Here is a 27,212-nt window from a genome sequence, read left to right on the forward strand (position 1 = left end):
AAAATAAAAAAGACAGCGCCACCATGTGGGGACTGTCAGTAGAGCCGGTGCTGACAATTAAGTGCTGGTGCAGAGCACCAGTAACTACCGGCAAAAATTAGGTACTGGGACCACCCACACTGATACCCAGAGAACAAGAAGAGTGGAGCAGCAGAAAGAGCACTGAAGGCTTTGGTAGGTAAGCGCTAGTGGTGGAAGTGGGTGAAGTAGATGGTGGCCTCCACGTAAAGAAGATCTGGACCCAGACACTAGCCCTGAGCGCAGCGGTAATGTTTGCAATCACTGCTAATCTCTGGCCACTGCTGCTTCCATCAGTTCATGCACTATGAAATTCCTGGCTATCATTTCCATGTGGTGGACAAAACCCTACTTCTTTCCACTTCTATGTGTGCCATAGACCCCATAGGAGGCTCATCCAGAAGAGGCATCTCAGGCACACAGGCAGCTCTTATAGGGCGCATGCGTGGTACTTAAGCACATGTGGCACTTTAAGCATTTCAAACTGTAGCCTTGCATGCACAGTAGTGCCAGCACCTTGGTTTTTCTTCTCCCGTTCATCTTCAGACAGTTGATCAGCTTCCTGAAAATCACATCACACGGGGTGGGGATTGGAGGAGGTTGGCGGAAGTTCTAAACTGGAATATCCAAACTCCATTCCTCCCATAGTCTGGGGGGAATTAGGGGCTAGATTTATCAAGCAATTGCATTGCCTGTGTCTTAAAATGGTAGCAGTTTTAGTTTTGTATCATGTGTGGTAAAGAATGGTTAGCACTGCAAGCTTCCTTAACACTAAGGAGACACATAGGACATGTGGCAACAGCAGGAGCATTACAAGTTTCTGACACAAACATATCCTCTACCACAAAGCTGGCCTACCCTATAGGAGGCGGGAACTGTTTTAAACTTTTTTTCTCTCTCTCCTTCACTCCAACAGTGCACCTTTTCCTTCCTTGCACAATATGTGCAACTTTTAAAGCAACAACGCAAGCTTCATGGGGTAACCTCAGTGGAAACGCCCCTTCTTCATAGAGTAGGTATAGCTCGGTAGTAGCAACAGTACCAGTTTCCCTTTCTTACAGTACAGGTACAGCTAGGGCAAAAGTAAAGCCATAAACCTACTCTCACAGAATAAGTACAGCTAGAATAGCAGCAACGCAAGCTTTACTCCCTCACAGGACTTGTAGGAATCTAACAGCAGAGCTGATGTTATAATTAGGGCATACTGCCCTGACCTGCGCCTTGCTTTGACTTGGTGTACTGGCGCAGTCTGGGTGAGTATGTCCTATCAGCGGCATAGCGTAGGTTGCGAGCACCTCGGGCAAAATGTTAAAAGAAAGTATTGCACTCCCTAACCTGTGGAACGTTAGCTCAGGAAGTGCTAGCGGTCCACGGGTTAGGGGGCGCAATACCTTCTATTAAAATATTGCGCCCCCTAAGAATTTTACATCTGGGGCAACTGCCCCTGTGGACCCCCCACACTACGCCACTTCCCCTATCACAATAAATACACTACCCCAGCTCAGCTCTGCAGCAAGACAGAGATCCAGCTTTCATTGTGGAGGCAGTAATACAGCCTCCACTTGAAAGGGGGGCAGAGTTTCCCTGCGGGTGGGTGCAGTGAGTTATGACACCAGGCTAAATGGAAACGTCTAGGTAGTCAATGGGACCCCCTTTTCTCCCTGCAAGGGGCATACTCAGGAAAGGGGGGAAGAGCTGACTGTGCACTACGTCTAGGTGTCAGTGTGCCTCCTAATGGTGCCTTTGAATCTTCTCCTGCATCCATAATATGGCACAGGTGCAAAAGGCAAAGTGTATCCTCATGTGCACGGGGCCAAGCCACCATGCAAATGAGGGAAAACCCTCTTAAGGTTGCGCCTGCCCACATGTAGCACCCATGCAATCTTTCTAACAGCAGGGGGCCACAGACGCTTCTGCGGCCCCTTCTTGTGTAACAGAATGCACCTGGGATGTAAAATGCCTGTTGTACCTCCAGGGCACTGACACCACAGCCCCAGGAATGCAAGCTTCCCTTCCTTAAATGGCAGGACAGGACAGGTTGGCAAATATCTTACCACATATAGAAAGAGGAAAAACTAGGAGAAATAAAGATATTTCTCCATGTTGTGCCTTCCTTACGCCTCCCATGGGGAGGCGAGAGTTTTTGGCACTGCCGCAGACTCGCGATTTTTCGTACATCTGGGGCAGTCTCAAAAAGCCATGGATTTTGCTGGGAATGCCCACAGCAACACCTTTGGAACAGCCCGTTCACGCAATTTTCTGTGTGAAAGGGGCACATATTTATAAGGACATGAAAAGTCACATAACATTACTTTACGTGGCCTTATAAATATGCCAGTGGCACATTGCGCCACCGGAACGTTCCGGCGGTGCAATAGTGCTTATTTTGTTAGGCACAGAGAGATTAAGGGGCTTATTTACAAGTCCCTTGCACCACTTGTGGCTCATTTTTAACATGGAAAAAGTGACATACGTGTGGCGCATGGGGCTTGTGATTAGCCCAGGATGTTGAGGGTCCCTGCGGAGACTCGAACCCGGTTACCTAGCTTTGAGGTCGAGCGCTCTAGCCCTTAGGCCACAGTATGCCCGGACCTAGGGCACAGGTGCCAACTTGAACCTTTTCAGAAAAGTTTTGAATGCGTGGGCATTCAAACCGTTGACGTGTATTTGGGCTCTAGAGGATCTCTGACGCTGCAATCCAGAGTGACTTCAAAAAGAACTGAAAGTAGATAATCCGCCTGACAATATTTACATTTAATGTACTCTACAAAGTACAAACTACATGAGTCATGACGAAAACTTCCCCTAAAAAAATGCCTACATGAAAAGCTTCTGCGTTTTTCCTTGTTTGTTTAACTTCTGCCAAAGTGAAATTTGCAAACCCCGAGGACAACAACTTTTTTGAGCTATTCCAGCCATGCGCTCGATCTGTCCTTTACTTGGCATGGCGAGGGTCTGCGGAGTGCGTCATTTCCTTTCTAAACCCTGTAGCTGCAGGGCTTGCTGGTTACCAGTGCCCAGGGCCTGCATTTTCCGCCACACTGAATATGCAAATCTTAGCATTCCAGCAGGCCGGCGGCAGGGAGTGTCCCGGGAATGCGAAAGGAAACATTTCTGCTTCGTGATAGTGACCACTGCCTTTTGCATTCTGTGCAGCGCGCGGCGGACCTTGGAATGGCCGCGGTGCTTTGGCGGGAAAGCTGCACGTGTTGTGACGGACTGCCCACGCGACGTGGGAGCGTTTTCAAAAACACACTCGGCAGTTTTTTTTAGCCCAGGAACTGTAATGTCCTTGCGAGGTTTCCTAGACGCTTTTATCTTTATGGACCAGCGTGACTGGCTGATAACAGCTCCGGAAAATACAACTCACAAATACACTGGAAAAAAAAACACAGACTGGCTCAGCTGGACAGTAGAAGTTATGAGCCATCCAAGCACACATTTAACAATACCCCGTTAGAGTTTCACAGCCCTGCTTGCCTCTGCCCTCATTTTGTAACCATTTTACAGCAAACAGACGGGTGAAGTATTTTAGACATGGTCTTTGGAAGTGTCGTAAAACCAGCGAGAGGCTCTTCAGCAGCACTCAAGTGCTGCAGAAATGTATAGTGCACCTGAGAGCCACACTTACTTGCTGACATGTGCTGTTGATGCCAGGCAGGGCGAGAAAACTGGTGCTCATTTTTAGGTTTCAGCTGCAAGCAGATTAAGCGGTTTGTTGGCCAGACCTATATTTTTCCCCAATATACAGACTGTGGGCTTTGTGTCGGCTCCTTACTCAAGAATGGATGGGCTTGTTGCCTACCTCGGTCTCCTCTTAATTCTGGGTCATATTTATGAGCCCAGTTGAGTAGCACTTGCAACAGGGTGCATGCGTGACGCAACTCAAAGATGAGCGTGGCCCTGAGTGGCTTCATAAATACGGAGTAACACAACACAGCCAAATCGCTGCTTTGCGTTATTCTGCCATTGGAAGGCATTCCCTAGGCGTTGCGTGGGTGTTTCCATGCAACTCCCATGGATTTTGACGCATTTCCAAATTTGCCAGAACTGGTAAACCTGGGGTGATGCCAAAATGCTACACCTTTCCAGGGGAGGAGTAAGAAGTAGAAATATCTTTATTTCTCCTTGTTTCTTCCTCTTTCTATGTGTGCTGCATTCTGTAGCACACATAGAAGGAGGGATGTGCCTCAGGTGATTGTTTTTGTGTGGGAAGACACTCCTTCCTGCACAAAAACAACCCTGCATGCAATGGAGACACCCGTGCCACATTGGAATGTGTTTATTAATTTTGGTATTTTATAGCACTGGCTCTTATTTTGCGATAACATTTGAAGTGCTGAGGTTACAGATTAGTAAGGAAAATATACAAATGCTGTATAATGGAGCTACTTATCTGGTCATTGGAGCCCAGCCAGGTAAGGTGGATAGCACACCCAGCATTCTTTTGCAGACGTAGGTGTTGTCTTAGGGAAAAGTTTTCTTTAAGATTTTGTTTTTCAGAAGTTTCTCAAATTGGAGGTAGTTCAGTTCAGCTCTGAGTTGAAGGTGCAGGGGATGTCACGGTTTGGGGATCAACACTCCGGGGCAGATGTACTAAGATTTTAAGCCGGTTACAAGAGTGATGCATATCTGCACAAAATCTTTTTTTCCCGATTTTCTTTCCAGCGCTAAACTGGAATCAGGTGTCATATTGCAGATAGGGGATTTCTTGTGGGGATGTACTACAAGGACAGTTTGGTAGATATGTCTGGGGTTTATTCCTGTAGACTTAATCGGTAATGTTGAGAGCCTAGAGTTTGGTCCTCGAATCCAATCAGGAGCCTTGAAAGCACCTTTTGCAAAATCAAATTTACTTAGGGTTAGTTTTCCAAGCCCCGGGCTATGTCAGTCAATTGCAGGGTGTCACTTTCTACCTTAGGGTGCATTTCTTTTGTAGTACCAAGGCAATGCTTTGGCTCGGTTGGAGCTACCCACCACTACTCCAAAGCAACACAAAACACCTTTTATGTGCATACATTGATAAAGGGATCAGCAAAACTCTACTTAGTGGGACAGCCATTCCGAAAAATCAGTTTCTTCAAATTGAGGGTACAGATGTGTAGCATTATGAAAGGGTATTTTTTACTGCGCCCCTAATGTCTCCAGGCACAGTGTGCAAGAATAGATTGAGCAGGGTACCTGCAATGTCTTCTTGTCTGCCAGCCTAGTTTTGGAGTGTGTTGATTGGCATTGTGGGGAACCTTGTTATGCATTAAAATACTTTGATGCCCAGACAGGGGCATATCTATCAGGGGTGGAGTAGAAATTTCAAATACAGGGTTACAGGACGAAAAACTGTGCCTATAATCTGTAGCAATCCCTCGTATCATAATAGGAACCTCCGGGAGAAATTAATTATTGATGAATTTAAAAATGTGCTGCTTTATATCAACATTGAGTGAATGATAATTAAGAAAAAAGTAAATAGTGTATATAAAGAATATTAAGTTTTAGAAAATCAGCAATTGGTACACAGAATGGTGCAACATCGGGGATGCACCCAACGAACCGGGATATTTTTAGTTTTGTGACACTCATTGTGTACTGTTGTAATGGTTTTAAATAACTAAATGCAATAAAGATTTTTCTTCAGTGGAGGAGAAGGTGCCATGGCACCAAGGCCCAGAGCCATGAGACATTCACTGATATCTGATTATTGCTGTTTTTTACTACCCAACCAGCAGTCAGTGGGACCTTTGTCCCTCTTAGCACCTAGGCTTGTGGCACAATTTTACCCACTGTACCCAGTGCTTCTAATAGAGCACAACATGTGTGCACTGAAAGCACCTTTGGAGGACTGACTCTAAAGGACGCGTGGTACAAAAACTCACCCACTCCCTCTTAGCAAAAGCATCGACAGGCACTCTACTTTTCATATCACTGATGTGAAGGTGGCAAAATACAGCGCTGAGAACGTCTTTGTTGTCGCTACTCTCTCTTTTACAGAATTAACCACAATTCTGTTTTTTTAAAGGCTGCCTTGCGCTCATCAATAAGCTTTACAAGAGATCACATAATACCCAAGCTTCCCATCATGTTTGATGTTAGTTTAATCTTTCTCGGAAGGATAACAGGATGGGGATTGCAACCCGCTGGATGGCAAAAGCTGCTGTTTGGGAAATACCCAAAGGGGCCAGTAACTGATTCCAAGTAACTATCATCATGCAGCTGCTGAACAGCTAAAAAGCTACTCTTAAATCACAGCTTTCATCCTAAACCCACTCACAGTCTCTGAAAAACGAGTAACACCAATTTTCGAAAGCATTTCACAGGCAGTCACAGGAGAATCTAACCATGTACCTTCAGCGTAAAACTGGTTTGGATGTATCCAGCGCATTCTTTACAGATTAAGGCCCAGATTCATCAAGCCTTTGCATTCAATCAATCAATCGTTTGTTTAAGCACGACTACTCACCCGCAAGGGTCTCAAGGCGCTGGGAAGGGGGGGAGGTGCAGGTTCCAGTCCATCAAGGAGGGGATCTGTCAAAGAGCCAAGTTTTGAGGTTTCCCGTGAAGATGTGGAGTGATGTTGTCTGTCTGCAAGCCTTTGTTATGTCCTTGCGTCACACAAGGGGATGCAAAGACAATGCAAAGGCTTCAGTATTATTTTAAAAGTCATGTAAGTGGTGATTCGCGCCGCCTTGCGTGACTTTGCACAAAAATATGACGCAATGCAGCTGCTTATGCTGTGTTACGTTACATTTCAAGTTGAGATTTGTTTCATGGGTGGAGCACGGGCGTTCCCATGCAACCACCCATGGTGTTTGGCACATTTCCAGATTTACTAAAGCAAGTAAACCTAGGAATGTGTTAAAATGCTAACGTAACGAGGAGAAATATCTTTGTTTCTTCTCATTGTTTCCTCTTTCCATATGTGTTGTATTCTGTAGCACACTAGAAAGTGGAAAATACCTCTAAGGGATACCTTCCTGCACAAAAGCAATCCTGCCTGTAATGCAGGTACACTTGCACTATAGTCAGGGCCAATGGAATTAAGCGGCAGGAGAGGGACAAATTATGCGGCAGTGTTGAGTAAATCGCACATCAAGAAACGGCAAATTGTGCGGCATAATGCAGCACATTTTGTAATAGTATTACTTCTTTATTTTATAATTTTTAAACTTGGTAACAATCTCTGGGCATGGGTTCCATGACAATAATACCAGTTGATACCCAAATATAGCAATAAGCAACAGAAAGGTGTAGAGTCTAGCTGCAGCATGGTCCTTGGATTTTTAGTAACTTTTGAACCTTTTGAGCCAGAAACTAAAATTGTTTTTAGTTAACATCTGTAGATTATGCAGCAGAAAATGGATTATGTGGCAAATCTATAAATATGCTAAAATCACCACAGTCGCACAATCACATATTTCCAGTGGCCCTGACTATAGTGCAAGGTCGCCTGCATTGGCACTAGACTGTACACTTTGTCCCAGCACAAGGAGAGAGCAGAAATGCTCCACCACTTTGTAAGTAATCAGCTTTTCAGGAGTCCAACATTCATGCAACGCAGTGCATCTACTTTGCTTGCTGCCCTGTGTTGCATAACAGGTTAGTAAACATGCCCCACAATGAGAAGCTAGAGGACAGCCCTTCACTATAGCTATTCCTACGTCTTTGCGATAGGATTGCCACCAAGTGTGCCACAAACCTTAAGGAAGTGGCAAAGATCAAACTGGTAAGTTTGTTTTTACCCAAGGATGCCACCTGGAAATCGTTTCTTGGGTCTTTACATTTAGTGAAGGACTTTCAATCCAAATTTCAGATTGTGCCATAGATGGTGTTTCTGGAGGCTGAGGGGTTGTTGGGTAACTGCTGGGGTTTGAATTTGGCCACAATATTGGCAATGCAATGTACCATCACCTGGACAAAGGCACTGAAATGTAACACTGGTCTGCTTACTTCAGGGAGTTCATTTACACTGACTCTCCTTAATTTATGTAAAGCGCCCATATGCACAGATCAATTTCGGCTGTAGTTTTGGAGCTTAGAACATTACTTACAAATTGATACCACCCCGCTTAGTGAAAATTCTTTGCATATCTTTGAGCCGGGATCCCTAATTGAACGTTTTGATCCAGTGCTTAATTTGTAAGAAAATACATGCCAGAGCCCTCGCCAGGAGGCCACCGCAGTTTGCACAACACATTGCCACTGTAATTCAGACCGTTCGAGGAGGCTGCCAAAGCTTTAAAAATGGCTTGGGTGGCAGGCATTAGTTGTTTTTAATATATATTGAACTAACAAATAACAGTTTTTCTGCTCGTCTTTCAATTACACAAACAGCATCACCGTGTGGTAGCTGCCATAAGTGCAGGTTCCTGCAATTAGGTGCTGGTGCCGACAATTAAGTGCTGGTGCCGGCAATTAAGTGCCGGTGCCGAGCACCGGAAACCACCAGTTCAAATTAAGCACTGTATTTGATCCCTCATCAAACTTTGTTTGGGTTAACAGCAATGTTGTTTTTCATTTTTCTAATAAGTACGTTGAGACTTCCTCACTGATATGTTCATTTAGTGAATCCCCTTCTGCTATCACTTATTAACTGGTCAGGTATCTAAGTCTGGCTCCACCTATTCACCAAGGCACCATGGATTCTTACTCTCTTAAGGCTTTATCAACCAGTTGGGGTGAGAAACGATCCCTCACTGCTGGACGATTGCCTGAATCCCACCACCAGCTCCAGTAATTTGTATATATTGTTATTCCCACCTTATGATTATCCACCCCTTAAAGTGCTGTGGGACCACTATCGTGTGATTACCAGCACTTTACACAAACTCAAAATAAAAGATAATAAATGTTTTAGATATATTTTTATTGACACTTTTGATTTAGAAAAAGAGATTGTTGCAGCATGATAAAATCAATTAAGGCATGTATAGATCATCTTTTTAATCGTCCTGAACAGACAACGAAGCAAACAATTTTGACCGCAAAGGGTAGGAGGGTGTAGTGATCTACATGCAATAAACACCAAATATAAAAGCTTAATCAATGGAGTCTATATTTGAAAGAAAAGAAGAAGAGGAATACTGTCTATCGTGTAAGGGTATCAATGTGTTAAGTAATTGCACAGGTGCCGTGTTGGTAGTGAAGCTGTACGCAGTTAGCATGACTTGTCACATGTGGGGGGGTCAAATAGCATGTAAATTGAAGCAAGATGGGGCAGCACAGTGACTCGCCGTTCGGCAGTGTATCAGGACAAGTGTCTTCGAAAGTTGTGAAATGCAGCATCTGCTGCATGGGTAAACCACACTCCTGAAGGGCGAGGGCAGATCTTGGATGGTGGAAGCACGAGGGAGGACCACCATGAGTCATCTAGGCGGTGTCGCCAGTCGCAGCCCTACCGGTACCATGTATGCAGTCCGATACAGGTGTAATGTTAATTACTAGGAGACAGTAACACCTTCAAGGTAGGTTAATGTCGTTCTTTGCCTCATCATTAGTAAGGTAGGTTTCCCAGTAGCCGCCTCCTGTTCTTGTATCCTCTGTCATTGTAAGGAGCCTAAGGGAGTTTGGTTCCGCACATGCCCAGGTCAGATCATATTGCCCCACTGTTTTTTTTCCGTGGGCTACTTTTAATTTGATATGGGCTAAGGGCAGGTGGCTCTCACCACACCACAGTGCTCCTTGATGGAGAGTGGTCTTGGAGCGCTCAACTTCGAACTGTACTATGCAGCGAATCTGCCGCGTTGTTACATTGTAGTACATTACAACGCAAGTTGTTACATCGACTTGCTGTAGGGGGCACGCTGGATTTAGGAATAGTATAATTTACTATTCCAACTCCAGTGTGCACAACAGTAGGGAAGGTTAGGTCAGCACGCCCTCTACAGCAAGTCGATGTAAAGACTTGCGTTGTAATGTACTGTGAAATAACAATGCGGTTGTTGTAACGACAACGCTGTAATCACATTCGTTGTAATGCATGAGATGTAATGGCTGTTTCCCGTTTCAGCAGGCGTATGGATTGATGGAGGTCTTTTCACATGGGACTGTCCCATGGGTTATGATACATTGCTGTAGTTGCGCCAGTTTTCCGACACACTCCAGCAATGCATCATTTTCGTACCACCAGATACGTCAGAATTCCTGATGTATCTGTAAATCCTTGCGCCATGGAGCACCGTGCTATACATACGGTGCATCCATGGTTTCACAAGGATGGTGCTATTAAAAGCGAAGCATCACTGTTTTTGACTAGCAATGCGTCACTTTTCATAAATGAGGCTCTGACTTTGAAAATGCGTGTTTCCATGGGTCTACATACTTCCCAACTGCGGTTGCAGCCCTCCATACTTTTCCCTATCATGGTGGCTAAAACTGGCTGCCTCCAGGAAGCTTCATCTCCACAGTAACTGAGGCGTTTAGACTTCAGTGCGATCGGAGTAATGTTTTTTGGTATTTGGGATGTTCAAAGGAGAGCAGACTCCTTCAGGCAGCCCACATCAGAAGTCACACACCGCTGCTCTCAGTTCAAAGAGCTCCCAGCTCATCTGCCAGGGGGCTGTGTCCCGGCATGCCTCAGAGAGGTCACAGTTAAAAAAAAGCCACCATCCGCCCACCGCCCGCCCACCGCCCTCACCAGCCACTCCTCCAGCGCTCAGTAACCTCAGCTTCATGTTGAAAACGACCTCACGCCCCCCTCAAAGCAGCCAGGTGTGACTACGGCAGACTCGGGCCGCTGTCAATCATAATGTCACGCAACATTTAAGACTCCTGGTCGGTGGAAGGTGCCGGATACCATTGCCAAGAAGTAGCTGAATGGAGCTGAAAGTGGAACAACATTGTAATTAGTGGAAGGGATACAGGATGCCAAAATAAGGCTGAATGAAAAAAAATCGTAACAAAAACTGCAGTAGGCATGAAATTGATGAGGAGGGGATGACTGGCAGTTAAAGGGTGCAGGGGTCTACACGCATTAAAAAACGCAGATTATGAGAGACTAAACCAAAATCCCCTTACCCAGAACAAAACTTCTTTACTACCACTTGACATATACAGAGGTTTAATGTTCAAAGGCCAAAGTCACAGCCGGACGCCAAGTATATTCCACGCCGGTTTTGCACCGTTTAGGCAGAGGTGCCAACTACGCGAGTCTGCTTGAGTTTCGGTGGCATTAACTCCCCCTAGAGTCCTAAAGTCTACACTGTCACCAGGTATTACATTTCGAGATTAGTGGTTGTAGAAATTCTTCTTTTTCCGCCTTTTTTTCTTTCTCTACTACTCCACTGCGACACCGGGGCACACCTGTCTACCGGTCACTAAACGCGAGTTCATCCGTGCCAGAGTACCTTTTCTTCCTTTTGTCTCGCGCTCTTAGTTTGAATATTTGTATTAATACCTGTTTTGTCAGCTTGCCCGTGACAAGACGAGTACACGCACCATGCAGTTGCTTAGAGTGCACCTGTATGCCAAGGTCTGGCAGCTGAAAGCAAAAGGAAAAAGAAAGATGCAGGAGCTCTTTGAATACAACGTTTGTTTAGACTTTACGGAGTTGGCACCGTTAGCAGAACAATTCATCGCGAGAAACTGACTGGATTCAGCGTCCTAGGCACTAAGTTTTCATATGCGAAACAATAGTACCCTCTGCTGTTAAACTGCAGAAACTGCACCCTCCGTAACGCTAGATAGCTCTCGTTGCAGTATGTGTAGACCGTGAAGAAGCACAATTATTGCAGTGATTAATATGTTGAAAAATAAGTGCCAGGGCTCTTGTCAGGAGGCCACTGTAGCTTGCACTCCACATGGCCCCTGCTATGCTGCCAATGATAGTACCAACACAACTACTAAGCATCACACTCCTACAAGTGTGACAATTTACACTATTTCAGGCGCTGAAAGCAATAAGAATGGCATGGGCAGTAAGTAATAGTCATTTTTCATGCACATTGAATTAACTGTTGTTGTGGTCATCTCTAAATTAGCCAGACGGGGCCACCTTGTGGTAGACTGACATAAGTGCTGGCGTTGAGCACCGGAAACCACTGGCTCAAATTAAGCACTGGCATTGTATTAAACTGTAGTACTACTTCTGTAGCATTTCCTACCAATCGTCGAGATCCCAATCCATGCAGGTTTGCCAATCAACAGTCTGAACGCTTTTACTATGCCCCTTACTAAGCTCTACCTGTGGCAAACGGCATAGCGTGAGAAAGGGCCTACAGGTCGCAAGTACTGGCGTGAGAACGCCAGAATAGGAACAGGAAAGATAGCGAATAAATAATTCAGCTGTTACCGCCTCATCCCATTTCTTCTGCAAATAGATATACCCAAGTATCACGCGCCTTCATCACGATCACTAGCAACAAAAACAAAGACAGACTGACCACTGGAGCAATACAATACCACACAATTTAATGCATCACCCAGAATTGCCCGGATAGAAGAAAAACATATCAGGCCTGGGGCCCAGATTAACTAAAAAGTCACACAACGTAGCGCAGCAAGGTAACTTACTGCGTCGTGTGAAAGGGAGACATCATAAATGCGCCAAATCTGCTGCCTCCTTGCACTGGCGCACTGTGTGCTGCCTAGTGCCAATGCAGGCATCCGTGCCCCATGATGCAAGGGTACCTGCGTTACAAGCAGGATTGTTTTTGTGCAGGAAAGGATACCTTCCTGGATAAAAACAATCCTGGGAAGCATTTTCCATTATCTATGTGTGATGTGGAATGCTTCACGCATAGAAAAAGGAAGTACGAAGAGAAAGGAAGATATTTCTCATTGTTATGCGTGGGTCTATGAGGCGTACCGTTTTGATGCATTCCCAGGTTTATAACTCTTTGTAAATCTGGGAGTGCGCTAAAATCCATGAGTGAATGCACGGGAAAATCCACAATCCACCTAAGGAACGCCTCCCTGCCTCAATGTAACGCAAGGCAACAAAATGCACTGCCTTGAGCTACTTTGGATTTACTAAGCCACAAGAGCCATGCAAGGTGGCTTTGCTTGGCTCAGTAAGTCCCACTTAAGCCCTTGTGTTGCCCAGCATCACCTTGCATAACGCAATTGCCAGGGACATTGTAAGGATTTTCGGGGCTCTGGGCCAAACATACTTTGGGGGCCCATCTGCGGAACAGCTTTGAATTTATGATCCACTTTTCGCTCTTTCATGCCTTATTTGGCCAGGTCACTGGCAGTGCACAGGCACACTGGTCCATATTCTATATGTTTTTACATCTAATATTTATGGGCAGTGACCTGTGTTTTCAATATTGTAACACAGCGGCAGCTCACTAATATTACTGCAAATAATCTCTGTAACATATGAAGATTTGAGTTCCTGCTTTTGCTTTGATCTAAAAGAATAAAACAAACACATTTCTCCGCAAAATGTCTGTTTCAAATACTGTTTTCCTTTCATTTATTTTGAATATGGGTGACAAGTGAGAGATAATTGCAATCGGTTTAAGAATTATTCAAGGTTATCAGGGCAAGACTCTCAGCAGAACAGAGATGGCTTTATCAGGTGTGACCTGAAAGACCCACTTTGCCCATGCCTTAAAACGTCCCTGGCAACGGCAACACAAAGGCTTTGTAAATATGGCCCTTAATAGCCCATGACAGTACCAGAAGCACCCTTTGAGGTACAGACCACATCAAACTTGTAGTGGGAAACAAATGTAGAAAGTAGTTCCTAAATAGTAGTTCTGCAATGTCTGAGATTGAATTACCCATAAAGTCTGCTGAGGAGTTTACCGATCCTCTTGCATTCATGCATCTGCATAAGAGCTACCCCAGTGCAACTGGGAGCTGGAGACGTTACAGTCATGATCCACTGACCCAGAGTATTGGTGGAGGACTCGAAGTTCTGTCCCTTGAATCAGTGCAACCCTGTTTCGCCTCAGATTACGGGGTAGGGACAAGAAGGGACAACAATTGCCTGGTCACGATGAAAGACAGAATTGATCTTTGGGAGAAACCTTGGATGCATCCACAATACCCCACAATCAACAAACATGGCTAAGCAGAGACCCCTGAATGGAACAGAACCCAACTCACTCACCTTTGTTGAGGTGTTACCAGCCACTAAGATGATGATTTTGAAAATCAGAAGTTCATGGTAACCTCTTCCCTGGGTTCAAACAAAGGGAACCAAAAGCAGATTCCATATAGATTCAACGGTCCGGGCCAGGAGCCGTAACAAGGGGAATCCGTACAAAAACGTTGTGGTCATAACCTTAATGCAGTGTAGGTCACTTGAGGCCTTCTCAAAAGCATTGTCAATTGCAAGCAAAGCATTTTCAATCGCAAGCCAACATCAAGGCCATCTTGTAAGACCTGCAAACCATGTTCAGGATGACTCTGAAGAGCGGACAGACGCTGAGGCAGACATCACGTGTGAAACTAGGCCCCGTAGCTGTCGTGTCCCACGTTACCCACCAGCACTCAACAACCACACACGACACATGTAGGTGCAGCAGCACTTCTCTTTTATTCTCTGACAGTGTCGTAGTGCCTGCGGGCACTCCCTTCCTCGTCCAGGGGGTGTAGCATAATGCCCCATCCCCCTTCCCTGACCGGACGTGGTTTCCGGTGGGTAGCTCCTCCCCTTGTGTCCTGTGCTGGGTCCTAGTGCCCCCCTGCACATCACTCCGAAATCTCCCCTTTTTGTGGAAAAGAAAACTATGCTGAGAAGAAACAAACAAAAAGAACAGGAAAACAAGAAAGGAAAGAAAGGAGGAGACACTAAAATAAAAAAAAGTAAAAGAAAAACTCAAACACAAAATAAAACACACACAGTACTGACAACAAAGATGATCGTTGTTCGCTTTGTCTCTGATGTAGACGGCCTTCTGTCCCATCATTATAGTTCCTCAATGAGCCTTTTTGGTCTTCTGCTCACTCTCTTTGGGCAGGACATTTGTTGCTTCACTTGGTACTTCTCCTCTAGCTTCAGCTCTGTCCAGTCCTTCGCTGCTGTGTGGTACCCCTTCCACGCTTTCCTCAGCTTTGTCTTTTATCATCTTTGATTTGTTCCTTGGCGCCGTCTCTCCTTCCTCATTGTTCCTCATCACTGTATTTTCCATGCGGACCAGAACCCCTTCCATGAGTACAAGCGCATAAAACAGAAGCCCCCTATAGACTGCAGCTAACTCACTTCAATTGGTAAAAAAGACCCAGTTGTTGACGAGCACAGCGAACCTGCAGCAATGCCGCAACATATGTCTAGCCAATCAAAACACACTTGTTGCCTGAAACAAGAAGAATGAACAAACAAAGTGCCATCAGCTTGGTTTCTGGGATTGACATGAGGAAGACAAAGCCCTAGGTCCATCTGGACCCAAGCCCACCAAAGCTCAATGTACTCCTGATCCAGCCATGGGTGAAGGTGAGATTTGGGTGGAGTGTTGAGAATCCATGGTCCTGGAGAACCAGAACAGTTTGTTAGCTATCTTGGAGAGCTAGATACCAAGAGGGGTAGGCACCAGAAGAACATCCCTGCAGGAACGATCTTTCACTCTGTACCTGTGAAGAGCAGCATTGACAACTGCCAGTGCTTTCTCTCCTCACAAAACCCCAGAAAGGGCGTATGAGAAGCTAAATAGGCACAGAGAGGTATGCATACTGTTGATCAATTGAATCCAAAAATTCTCCTGTTTGAGATAGAGAATTACCTCCAGAGTACCCATCTTGAAATGGCAGGTTATCATGAAGCAGTTGATCTCCTTTAAGTCTATGGCCAGTAGGTAGTCCTCTAATACTTTCCGGACTATAAAAACAACCAGGTACCATCACTGACCCTGTTCTGCCACAGAAACTGGAGAATTACCTGCCTTCAGGACCAGGTCTGTGAAGCTGCCTTCCAGAGTCAATTTCTTGCGGTGATCTTGAGGCCTCTTAGTACGAACAAGATTGGATGCAGAGATTTTTATCCCTGCCAATCCAGTCATGTGGCAACCTTCTGAACATCTTACTTTGCTTCCCCAAAGTATCCCAACTTGAGCTTACTCAGGTACTCTGATCCAAATGCCCGCCCACAAAGAGGCCCCTATAAAGCTGGTTGCTTGGCTTTCTGGGTCACTTAATCCCTGGCACTCCTTCTTGCAGTGTACTTGGCTGAGGGGGAAGTGTAAATTTGCTCCTACCAGCAGCTACCTGCTCGAGTTGAGAAGATGCTGAGACACCAGAAAAGAACTTACTGGAACGTAACACAGGAAGAGAGGTACCTGGGCAATAAAGTACTGCCTGCTCAACTTCTACATCATGAGCTTTAGACACACACAAAATGTTTTGTCCAGGGGTCATCTCTCTGTTGGGTTGGAATGCAAGCAAGACATTCAAATGCTATTAGCTTGAAAAGCAGCCTCCCGCTCTATCTTCTGGTGCCAATCAAGCCAGAAAATACAAAGATTTGCTGAGAGGGAAGGCCAACGTTATCCTTGACTCTGAGATTACCCGCCTTCAATGCAAAAAAAGATACACACACAGAAGAGGGACAGGTACCTTGCTGCCGGATACAAAACACGAAGCTCTTTGGCCACCTGAAAGTACTTTCTGCCCTAAATCATTTTCTAGATCTCCAGGGATCAATACTGTTCGCTGTTCTCAGATCTGCATCTTCTCCTATCCCGACATGATATTCAGCTTCTTGGCGCAGACAGCTTTTCCCTCCTATTGTTCAGACCCTCCAGTTTATCGCGATTTCGCGATTCACGAAAAAATCGTGAAATCGGCAGATTACCGCGATGGGCGCGATAATAACCATATTGGCCGCGATATTTAACAGCAAAACAAACAATGCCTTTTATTGGCTGTGCAACCCCCCCCCCCCCACCCCCACTCGTGTGTGTCAGCAGCTTCCCGGGACACACACAGACAGTCAGTTTTTGAGCTGATGAGTGGGGAGCGGTTTGCGGCGCTGTTGGCACGATTCAAAAGGATTGTTCTGTGAGGAGTGTCATACCTGAATTTCGAAGGCTCAAACGTAGAAACAACGTTTGCGAATCGGGCGCTTAATAGCAAGTTGAAAGCAATGAACCCAACTTGTTTAATTCCCAGCAGCACAGAGAGCCGTCATCATCGCTCAAACAGGGGTTTGGATAAATGTCTTTCAGATTCGCGGCCACCCCCCGGACAGATGGGTGATTGGCCTCGCTTTGTGTGGGACAAGTTCTTTCAAACTTACCCCAGGTGGTGAGAAAGACTCTCGGACTTGAGATGACTTGTCATTACAGGCCTCCATTAAAACGTGATGGCAGCACCCTGCTGATGCGAGGACACTCTATGCAGGCCAGGCGGCACCTCCCTGTTGGGTAAAAGGGCTTCAGACCCCCTCCGCCGTGGTGGGGCAGAACCCGATGTACTTGCATCAGGGAAACTCCGGGCAGCGCAGAGCACTGCTCTGGAAGCCGGCGTCGGAGAGGACACTTCATTTTTAAAAAAAAAGACAGGTTCGGTGTCTCCGGCTGCTATGAAATGTTTCCCCAGGAAGGGGTTGAACTAACTGCTGATGTACATTTCACTTGGGCACAGTAACCTTTGAGCTGGAAACACATATGGACCAATGATGGATGATGAATCACGGGCATTTGCAGGCTGAGGGTGGCCAGGGTGAATGTGAGACACTGACTGTTACATGTGGATTTTCACTATGTTCTTTCGATGGATGTCGAGTTGGGGGCAGGAGGCATATATGCACGTGTTGGCATTTGAATTGTTCTTTGTAATATGTTTGTCATTTTTCTGATAAGTGTTGGCCTTATAGGCTCTGTTCTCTACTTAAATTGCAAAATCAATAAAATATGTTTTACAAAAAACAATATCTCCTTCCAAACAACTGCTGTGTCCCTGCTGCTAAGCCTTCCCGAAATATTCTGAAGCAGTTCGAGACATATATATCAACTAGCTAGGATCCAGCAAGAGGCCTGAAAGGGTAGCTGTGCGCTAAACAACAACTCTTATGATAAGCTAAGATGTGACCATCCTGCAAAGATCCAGTGAATCATGTGCGATGTGGGTAGGGGTGGCCATACTGGCAAAATCTCATTCTCCTGGGGCAGTGGGAAACGCTCTCAGTCCCATACAAAGTCCAAAGGTTACACTGATAAGTCCACCATTTTTTCTTTGCAAAGTGTGCCTTTCCGCACACATACAATGCAGGTTTCATCTCACTTGGCCTTTTACTATGTGCAAAGGGACGAGGGCTCTGAAGATCGTAGGTTCTGAGGTGGCACAGATCCTGACAACCATTCCTTAAAAACAGATTGCCGATCATTGCTGGTATTTTACATAAGTTCTTTGTGAGGGATAGCCACTCACTTCTGGTACCTTTTGCTGTTTATTCCTTGAACAGTTACTCCCTACCAAATCTGGATGTATGTCCCTCCACTTCGAGTATCTTCCTCTATTCCATATTCCAGATTGCCTAATCAAAGTGGAATACTCTGCTAAAACAGTTTCCATTGATTTAAGGCTGAAAATGAATGCTTATGAGTAAAATAAAGTGCAGCTAAAATGCCGCTAAATTTCCATATTTGTGCCGCTAAATTTCCATATTTGTGCCGCTAAATTTGTGAATCCATGCCGCTATATCCTGGGGGTCTGATTGTTGGATTTTCATCAAAAACTGCTGGTAGACATAGAAGTTCTGTTGCTTCTGCATCCGGCTTTCTCATTCAAAATATGTTGTGTGCCACTGTTCAGGCTCTATTACGACTAAAGCCGAAAGGAAAGCATACTATGATAACGTTTTGAAATTGAATCCAGAAACCATAATAATAGACAGTTACCATACTCCCATATAATGATTCAAGATTTTTAATTCATTATCAAAAAGTGTGCATATAAAGCAACAGAAATGTTAAAAGAAATACCACAATAATGAGGCCTGTTACGTACACAACACAATCGTATTCAGTAAAAAGCAATCCATTTTGATTTTCTTTAAGCAAGAAAACCCACTTTTTGATCAAATAAACCCATGAACTTTACAAAGCATGAATTAAGACTGCGTAAGTCGTTATAGAGAAGCTATCATGGCTTGTCCGCATGACGGAATGCCTATTAAATTGAATATTTGTTTTAAGAGGGCTCTTCTTAAAAATGTACATGATGTGGACGATTGTGTCTTCACTTTGGTCACACAGTCTACAATTGTTACTCAACCTCACATTAGACAACTTTGGAATAAAGTCTAAGGCTGGGAGTTCTCCCATCCTCCAAAACTATATAGCATGAGTTTGTTTTCTGAACTTTTGAATAGCCCATGTCCAAGTCGGGTTGACTAGTAGGTGTGGAATAGTTCTTTATGATCCTCCATGCGTGTACCTGCTTTGCCGGCTCGTCTTTGTCTTGCAGTAAAAATAAGGGCTGCATATTTTTTTAAATAAATTTTTTAAGTATGCCGCAAGGTAACTTGTGTTGCCCCCATATTATATTTCAAGCAAACTGCTTTCCATTTCTATAATGCAAATCTAGATTGATGGTTCTCTCCCCTGTCCATGGCCTTCTCTCTCTGTCAGTCTGCAGCGGTACTCGGAGGAGACCCCATCACCTTCTCATCCTCATTAGAGCCGCCCATTCTCCACCTTCAATGTGAACAATAATGGTAATGTGATGGTCAATGCTAATCAGCCCATCTTGTCAGCCCTTGATGCTAAATTCAACCCTCTTTCACGCACGCCAGCCTTTACTCCTCTACCCTGATGATGATACCACTCTAGTCCTTTCAAAGGTGCTCAGTATGCCCCCAACAGCAGAACTCCTTGAACCCCTTGCTTTTCTGTGCATCCCTTCCTGTCTCACTCTTCCAAACCCTCCTCTCCTAGTTCCCTATGACTCCACAGAAGACTGATCTCTCTCATCATACTCACAACTCCAATCCATCTTCGCCATCCTCGCACCCTTTAAACTAGTCTGATCCTCAATGCTCGGTCAAGGGGCCTATCCTTAGTGCCAGGTCCTCTGTCAAACACACTCCCACATCCATGGCACCTCCAATTACCATTATCCTTATACTGACACTTTCCTTAAAACCTGGAGGTCTGGCACCATGACCATCGTATCGGGTGTCGTTCCAGTTGAGTGCAATATACTGGATTTGCATTGAGAACCCAATCATAGTTGAGAATCACCCTCATCAACCAGCTAACATTATCTACCACTAAGTCATTAGTCAGCATAATGGCTACTTTGAACACTTGCCTGACTAACCAATTCTCTGGCTTGATTCTTATGCACAATCGTCCATCACCCAGCACTGTCCCCCAATATTCTGATGGCTTCCCAACCAAACTCTAGGATTTGGCGTGATTCACGTTCACCTCAAAACACTCTCTCACTTTAGGAGACTTCATCAAAATTGGGCCGATGGCTCTTAGAATTCCTATACACAAGAAATTGGGATTAATATGGACAGTGTAGAATCTCTAAACTGATTGCCTCTTGAGCACCTGAACCCCGACGCAGCATGAAGTCTCCAATTTAACCATAACTGGCTATAAAACTTTATCCTCATCTAAACATTCTCGTATCCACTTTATCTTTCAATTTGAGTTCTTCTCTATAAAGAATATTAAAACCTCCATCCTGCCATCTTGGGCAAGAAGCCTAAATCACAGGCAAAACACAGACTTCTTTCCCCCTCTCATTTGTAAAAGCTGCAAAACTCTAGAAAACACCCCAGACTTCCTTAATCACCTCCTCCAAATCACCATGGCTGCAAAGGCTGAGCTTTCTCCTTACACCATACGATGTTCAAATCCCTCAAAGTCAAACAAAAAATATATCTATCTGAAGACCTTCAACTCTTAAATGGAAAAGGTAGCTCTCTCAGAAGAAGGAGAAAAGATCGTCAGCTCCAATGTGCTAAAACTGCCAGTTGCAACAATAATACTGACTAAAAAGCGGACATACATAATGCAATAAACACAAACTTACCCTCTTATGTTGGCCAAAGTCAACAACTCGTTTACACATTTCATCTGTGTTTACTAAGAAATGACCATGGCCCCTTTCATCACCATCCACACAAGTTCTTTGAAGACCTTATGACCTCCTTTAATTACAAAAGCAACAAGCATAGGGCCATATGTACAATGAACTGGCGGAGCGCAGGTTAGCTCCAAAATTGCTAACGCTGCGCTCCGTCAGTTGAAAACACAGGAGTGCGCCTGAGTTACAATGATATGGTGTACCCCTGCATTTCCCCCAGCGCAGTTGCTAAATTAAGCTGCTTAGGATGGACTTAACGCCACCAGAACGTCTCAAAAAGTGACGTTCTGGTGGCGTTAAGTCCTTGTACATATGCCCTATAGTGTTCTCTAAGGGACAAGGATGGTTGTATATTAGATCTAACACTGCGATACATTACTGCTCCAATTAACTGAAACCATGTTCAACCAGATCATCAACAATCTCGAAAAAGGTGCTAGTCCACCTTTGCAATGCTCTCACAAGTAAAGACCATCAAACTTGGCCAATCCACCTCAGCTCCAATCATGACTAGATTTGGCAATGTCTGTCTGCTGGCCGGAGCTATTCACAATAAAAGTACTGACTCCATCATCACACCATCCCAAAGAAATCTTCTGTTGACCCACCTGCCTTGTCAAACTTCAGCCCTACCTTCTGTTTCCCTATTGTCACCAAAATCTTGGAAGCAATAGACTCTGTACAACTCACTGTCTGTTTGAAAACCTACATTCTCCTAAATGATTCCCCGTTAAGCTTCAGACCTAAGAGAGACACTGAAACAGCCTCATGTCATTCAAAATCTCTCAATTGTCAAAGTTGAGCCTTGTGCTTGCCACACGTCTTCAGCCTTCAACACGGCTGATGAAAGCATCCTACTTTCTTCATTGTAGTCTGTATTAGGGATTGGTTTACAATTTTGTAGCTCTTTCCTCTTAAACTGCGCCCGACAGGTAACATCCAGACCTTTCTGACGTGGTATGCGGTGTACCTTAAGGATAATCCCTCTCGCTGGCCCTTGTGGCAACGATCGACACCCATAAGGCTGGCTAATAAAAGCAGGCCAATTATACTCAAATGTACATGGGGATCCTATAAGAACCACAGCACAGAAGCATTGTGCATGACTGCCGACAGCACATTCAGAAATGGTCGACTCACAATTGGCTCTTCTGGTACAGAACAAAATCTAATGTTCTAGTTACTGGCTTTGAAAATTGAAACTTTTACAAGAATCTGGACTCTTTCTAGGCACTCCTCCTACAACAGTGGCCTTTGACAGAACTGAGGGAGTTGTTTTTTTAACACTGATTTATTCTTTGCCTCTCAGATTAATTCCATTAAAAAAATGTGTGTTGCCACCTGTAATTACCTGTGAGGATTTTCCCACTACTTCAAAGTCAAAACTGTATCGCTGTTGTGATGACCGTGGCCCTCTCACATATCGGCTACTGCAATGGCACATATCGGGGTCTCCCAACTAAGTCATTAGGTAAGCCGCAAAGCGCACAAACCTTGCAGCTCATCTCATCTCTGGCTTTAAAAGCCTCAGGTGGCATCACTCAAGCTTTACAATGAGTCCAAACAAGGGGCTGCCTTCAACACCTTGAGCCTAACTAGCAACCCATTGCATAACAGATTCCTTGGGCACTTTTTGAAATTATTCACTCCATATCACTGGACTAGAGATCTCAGTATGGCCTCCTCCACATGCTGTGACCATCTAAGTAGAAGTGGTTTGGGAGAAACAATCTATTCCATCAAGGCGTGTCCCTCTGGAATGCGCCCCCACAGCTTCTCTGCCATCACTGCAGGATCAGATCATTTTAACCCCTCCTGTGCTCATGACGAGGTCAGCTCGTCATGAGCCACGGCGCTCCGGTGCCTATGACGAGCTGAGCTCGTCATGACCGCGCCCGTTACATAGAACGCTCGCATGCTGGACTGATTCCCCTGCTGTGCTGAGCGTTCCATTGGAACGGGCGTGGTCATGACGAGCTGACCTCGTGATGAGCACCGGGGCGCTGTGCGCGACCCCCGCCCCCCAGCACAGCGGGGGGAAACAGCCCCGCAGTGAAGGGGTTAAAAGCAACTGAAGACCAACCCCAACTATTTATTACTTAATGCCTTTACACGAAGCAGCCCATTTCCCATCTCTTCCTCCTGATGCTCTTGGTATTAGGCAGACTTCTCTGGTCATGTAGGTGCATTATAAACCGTTTAGAAATAAGACAGATGGATGGATGAAGACTGACAGCTTTCTAGGGATGCAAGAACATGTTTTACCAAGAATGAGGAGTGGGTGACTCCTCTTCCTCAATAACAGTTGGTTGCACGCCACAGGTAGGCAGGGATGGACTGGCTGTACCGGTCATCGGGCGTTTTCCTTGGTGAGCAGGAAGGGTGAGGGCCAGTTTTGGTCTGGTGAGGCCATTTTTTGTTACTGGGAGCCGGTTTTGCTGCAGCGCTGTAATATTGGCCCCCTGTAACAAAGGTGCAGCCGCAGTGTTTCCAACCAGCACCCTTCCCATCCCTTCCCATCCCCTCCCCTCCTCCCCAGGGCTGGTCTGACGTAATTGCCAGTGCCGGATTGCGTTCACAGTCTGGCCCTGCAGGTAGAGGTACTGATGTATTGTAATTGTATTTATATACAGTAGCGGTCGGCAGCAGGTGTTTCTGTAGGGCGGTGACGTGGGCAGGGGGAGGAGCAGGGTGGAAAACGAATTTCGTTGCACGCACTGCATCACCAAATGTAATGCAGTGCGTGCAACGAAATTCGTTTTCTTTATTTAAATGTTTACTTTACCTGTAAAACTCCATAATCCATACATTACTACCCCCCACCCTGCCCCTCCCCACCGCCCTACAGAAACACCTATTGCCGACCGCTACTGTTTATATAGCGCTTAACTACCCCTGACGAGGCACTTTTTCGGCGCGAGGAAAGCTCCTTCTCTGAAGCATTCTGCAGCACACTTGGAAAGAGATAAAGGCCTCACAGGTTTGTTTTGAGCAGGAAGGGGCCCCTTTGTGCACAAAAACAACCCTGCCTGCAACGCAGCCACACTAGCACCACGGTGCAAGAATGCCTGAGTCGGCGCTAGGCAGCACATAATGCACCAGCACAGGACAGAGAACAGGAATGTGAAGTATAATGTTAAATATTCCTGCCCTGTCATGCCACGCTGCATAGCAAAGTAGTCTCTATGCATTGCGTTGCGTGACATTTTGATAAATTTGCCCCCATGTGTCTTAATAAGAAATGACTGGGAAGTGCTTCTGCTGTGTGTGGGCGTCTCCACCCATCGTACACATACACACACACATCAAAGTTTACAACACAATGCACGAGGTTAGATGCAAAGATTCTGAAGACAGGAAACCGATCATTTCCTTTTACGGTAAAAATGGGGCGGCTGCGAAGCATTAAGGAGCACCTGGCTTTCATTTTGCTGCCTCTATTTCTAACACACTTCCTTTTTGTCAAAGACTAACACGAGAAGCTGTTTCCTTCGACGTTACACTTCATATGTCACTGCCAGGCTGCTGTGTGATAATGGGACCAGCGCAAGTCAATATATGAAGCCTAATTTCAAGCCATGTATTGCATAAAGGGGGCAGAGCTCTTCAAAAGGAACTTCTGTAATCACCGAGAAATATTTATGAGGTGCACGAACGGGCAATGCATTATGGGACACAGTAATGGCGGAGAGGTAGATGTTGAAATACAAACAAAAAGCTTCAACGTATAAGCCCAAAGTGTGAGGTGCAGAGTATCGTGTTTAGATATTAATTTGTATTCAAAAAAGTGCCTGGACCCAAGGTTTTTGTGTAACTTATTCACACTTAAATTAAGATAACTGAAGTTTTATTTTTATAATTAGCTTTCCTAAAGCTGCAGATTTTCAGCATTGCAAAAAGGCATTTTGATAACCGAAAGATCCAAAAAAAACTAACACTTAATAACTTGTTATGCGCACGTTCACCAACTACAATTATGCGGAAGGACCTGTGGGCAAATACTCTTTGAGGCATATTTACGAAGGACCTAATTTTGAGTTTGGCGGTGGGTGGACTGCTATTCTCATGGTGGTGCAGCAGTGGTATTTCAGCCACCGCCGCACCAGTGGTCCGACTGCCCTATTACAACTCTTGCGGTCCCGCCAAGCATATTACAAGTTTCCTCTCTGCCACGGTTTTAATAGCAGTACCGTGGCGGAGAGAAAACAAAGAGGGCCTACTGCAGCAGCCCATGCCGTGCAGGTACAGCCTTTGACGTTCCCATTGCGGTGCCTATTTCATAGGCACGGTCGTGGGACCACCAAACAACCACCTGCCATTGACTGTAAAAGTCGTAATCTGGCGGGCGGTGCGCACACAGGTTTGGCGGTGCAGAAACAGGGTGGCGGCATGCCGATTGCTGCTCCCACACCACCAAACTCGGAATCGGGCCCTAAGCTGTCTCGCAACGCAGCAGAGCAAAGAAAGGGGCATATTTGCAACAGAATGACAGGGCGTGGTATTACGCCACAATTGGAAACACGGCAATCCGACATTCTGAAAACACAGCGATGCGCTCTATTTACAATGATACAGTGCACCCCTGCGTTTCCCCTAGAACTAGTGCAAAATGTAGCTGCCTAGCGCCAATGCAGGCACCCTTGCACCATAGTGAAAGGGTGCTTGCCTTGCAGGGAATGATTGTTCATGTGCAGGAAGGTGTTCCTCCTGCATATAAACAATCACTAACGGTGTTTTGCTCTTTCTATGTGTGCTGCAGAATGCAACACACATAGAAACAGCGAAAGCGTGGCGAAATTAATAATTTCTCCTTTTCTACTTGTTGTGCCAGTTTAAGACCAGGTTTTCCCTGGTCTTATTTATGGAGCTGCCCCATATTCACCCCAGCCTTTTAAATAGGGGGTAGCGTAAAAAAGCAATGAGTGTCGCAGTGGAAGGCCCACTGCAACACCCATTGCCCGCCCCTTTCACGCCAAGAGCAGCGTGAAAGGGGCCGTATTTACAAGGTGGCGTTAAGCCATATTAAGTGGCTTAACGTCTCCTTGTAAATAAGGCGAAGGGATTATCGCCACCTGAATGTCAAAAAAAGTGACGTTCTGGTGGTGATAGGGGCTTGTAAATATGCCCCAAAGTTGCTTTGTTGCATGAGGGAGAGAGAAGGAAAGCACTACCCTTTCTAAGATATGGCACTGCCCTGCACTCTCCATAGCACTGGCACACAGTCAGTCTGCCAGCCAAGTTACTTTAGTTGCTCTGACACAGCCCCAAGTGTTCTAGTATCTATGAGAATGATTGGTATGATCTGTCGGACTTCCATTATTAAGCCCTTAAGCTCCTAAGACAGCTAGACCAATTTGAAACGTGGCAAGCTGCTAGCTGAGCAAAAACTATCTCAAATGTGTGGAGTTGAAGTGGCAACACACCATACCAAATATATTGTAAGGTACATGAAAGTTACACTTCTGGGTACACTGAGCCAGGAGGATGGCTCAGCGAGCTGAACGTTCATCACTGACAAATGCAGTGTTCTGTAGGTCGTGAGCTCAAATCCTGGCAAGACAGACTCGGCCTTCCATAGGTCCGAGCCAGGGCCGGACTGGGAACCACAACCGGCCCTGGCAAAGTGCTCGGCCGGCCCCCCCTCCCCACTTGGGGGGTGGGGGGTTGGAGGTGCCGCCGGTTTTCCGACGATTTTGGTACAGGGCCGATTTTGCAGCTGTGCTGCAAAAACGGCCGTGTAACAAAAACGGCCTCCAGGGGCCCAAAACCGGCCCCCAACCGTGATGCGCTTCGGGAAAATTCCCGGGGCCCGCTATGGCCAGTCCGGCCCTGGTCCGAGCTCTGTAACGCTGCCACCATAACTTAGGTAACAGTAACAACTGTTATGTATAGCTTTTAGAAGTGGCAGGAGTACTTATGCAGCACTACGTAGAAAATATCATTACCAGTGTTTAACTGCACTAGTTGTTTTTTGTAATAGTATAATGTTAGCAAACAGTTATCTTCATTTAAGGACGTGATCGCGAACAGTTTCAGAGCTTTTTTTAAGTTACAGGTTGGTCAGCACGGTCACATCTCCATCGTGAATGAATGACTTCACCTTTACAGCACTATATGACACTAACTGCAGTTTCTAGGCTCTGAGCAATGTTAAGTACCAGATCACATCTGCTGAGGTGACCATCATGTGGCTTTTTCGACTTCGGTGCATG

The 27,212-nt window shown here is 45.5% G+C and overlaps 1 protein-coding gene across 2 annotated transcripts in view; it reads right to left on the reverse strand.

The window, feature by feature from the left end:
- Positions 1-27,212, reverse strand: part of DLGAP1 (DLG associated protein 1) — a 620,950-nt gene that overhangs the window by 218,866 nt on the left and 374,872 nt on the right. Inside the window, exon 6 of one of the 2 annotated variants that reach the window (XM_078687477.1) lies at positions 11,679-11,699. The exons of the other annotated variant lie outside the window; for it this stretch is intronic. Coding sequence (XP_078543603.1) covers positions 11,679-11,699 — 21 coding nt within the window. The remainder of the gene's footprint in view (positions 1-11,678; positions 11,700-27,212) is intronic. 2 annotated transcript variants of the gene reach the window in all.

The sequence above is a fragment of the Lissotriton helveticus genome, chromosome 4_1 (assembly GCF_964261635.1).
Source record: "Lissotriton helveticus chromosome 4_1, aLisHel1.1, whole genome shotgun sequence".
Lineage (NCBI taxonomy): Eukaryota > Metazoa > Chordata > Amphibia > Caudata > Salamandridae > Lissotriton > Lissotriton helveticus.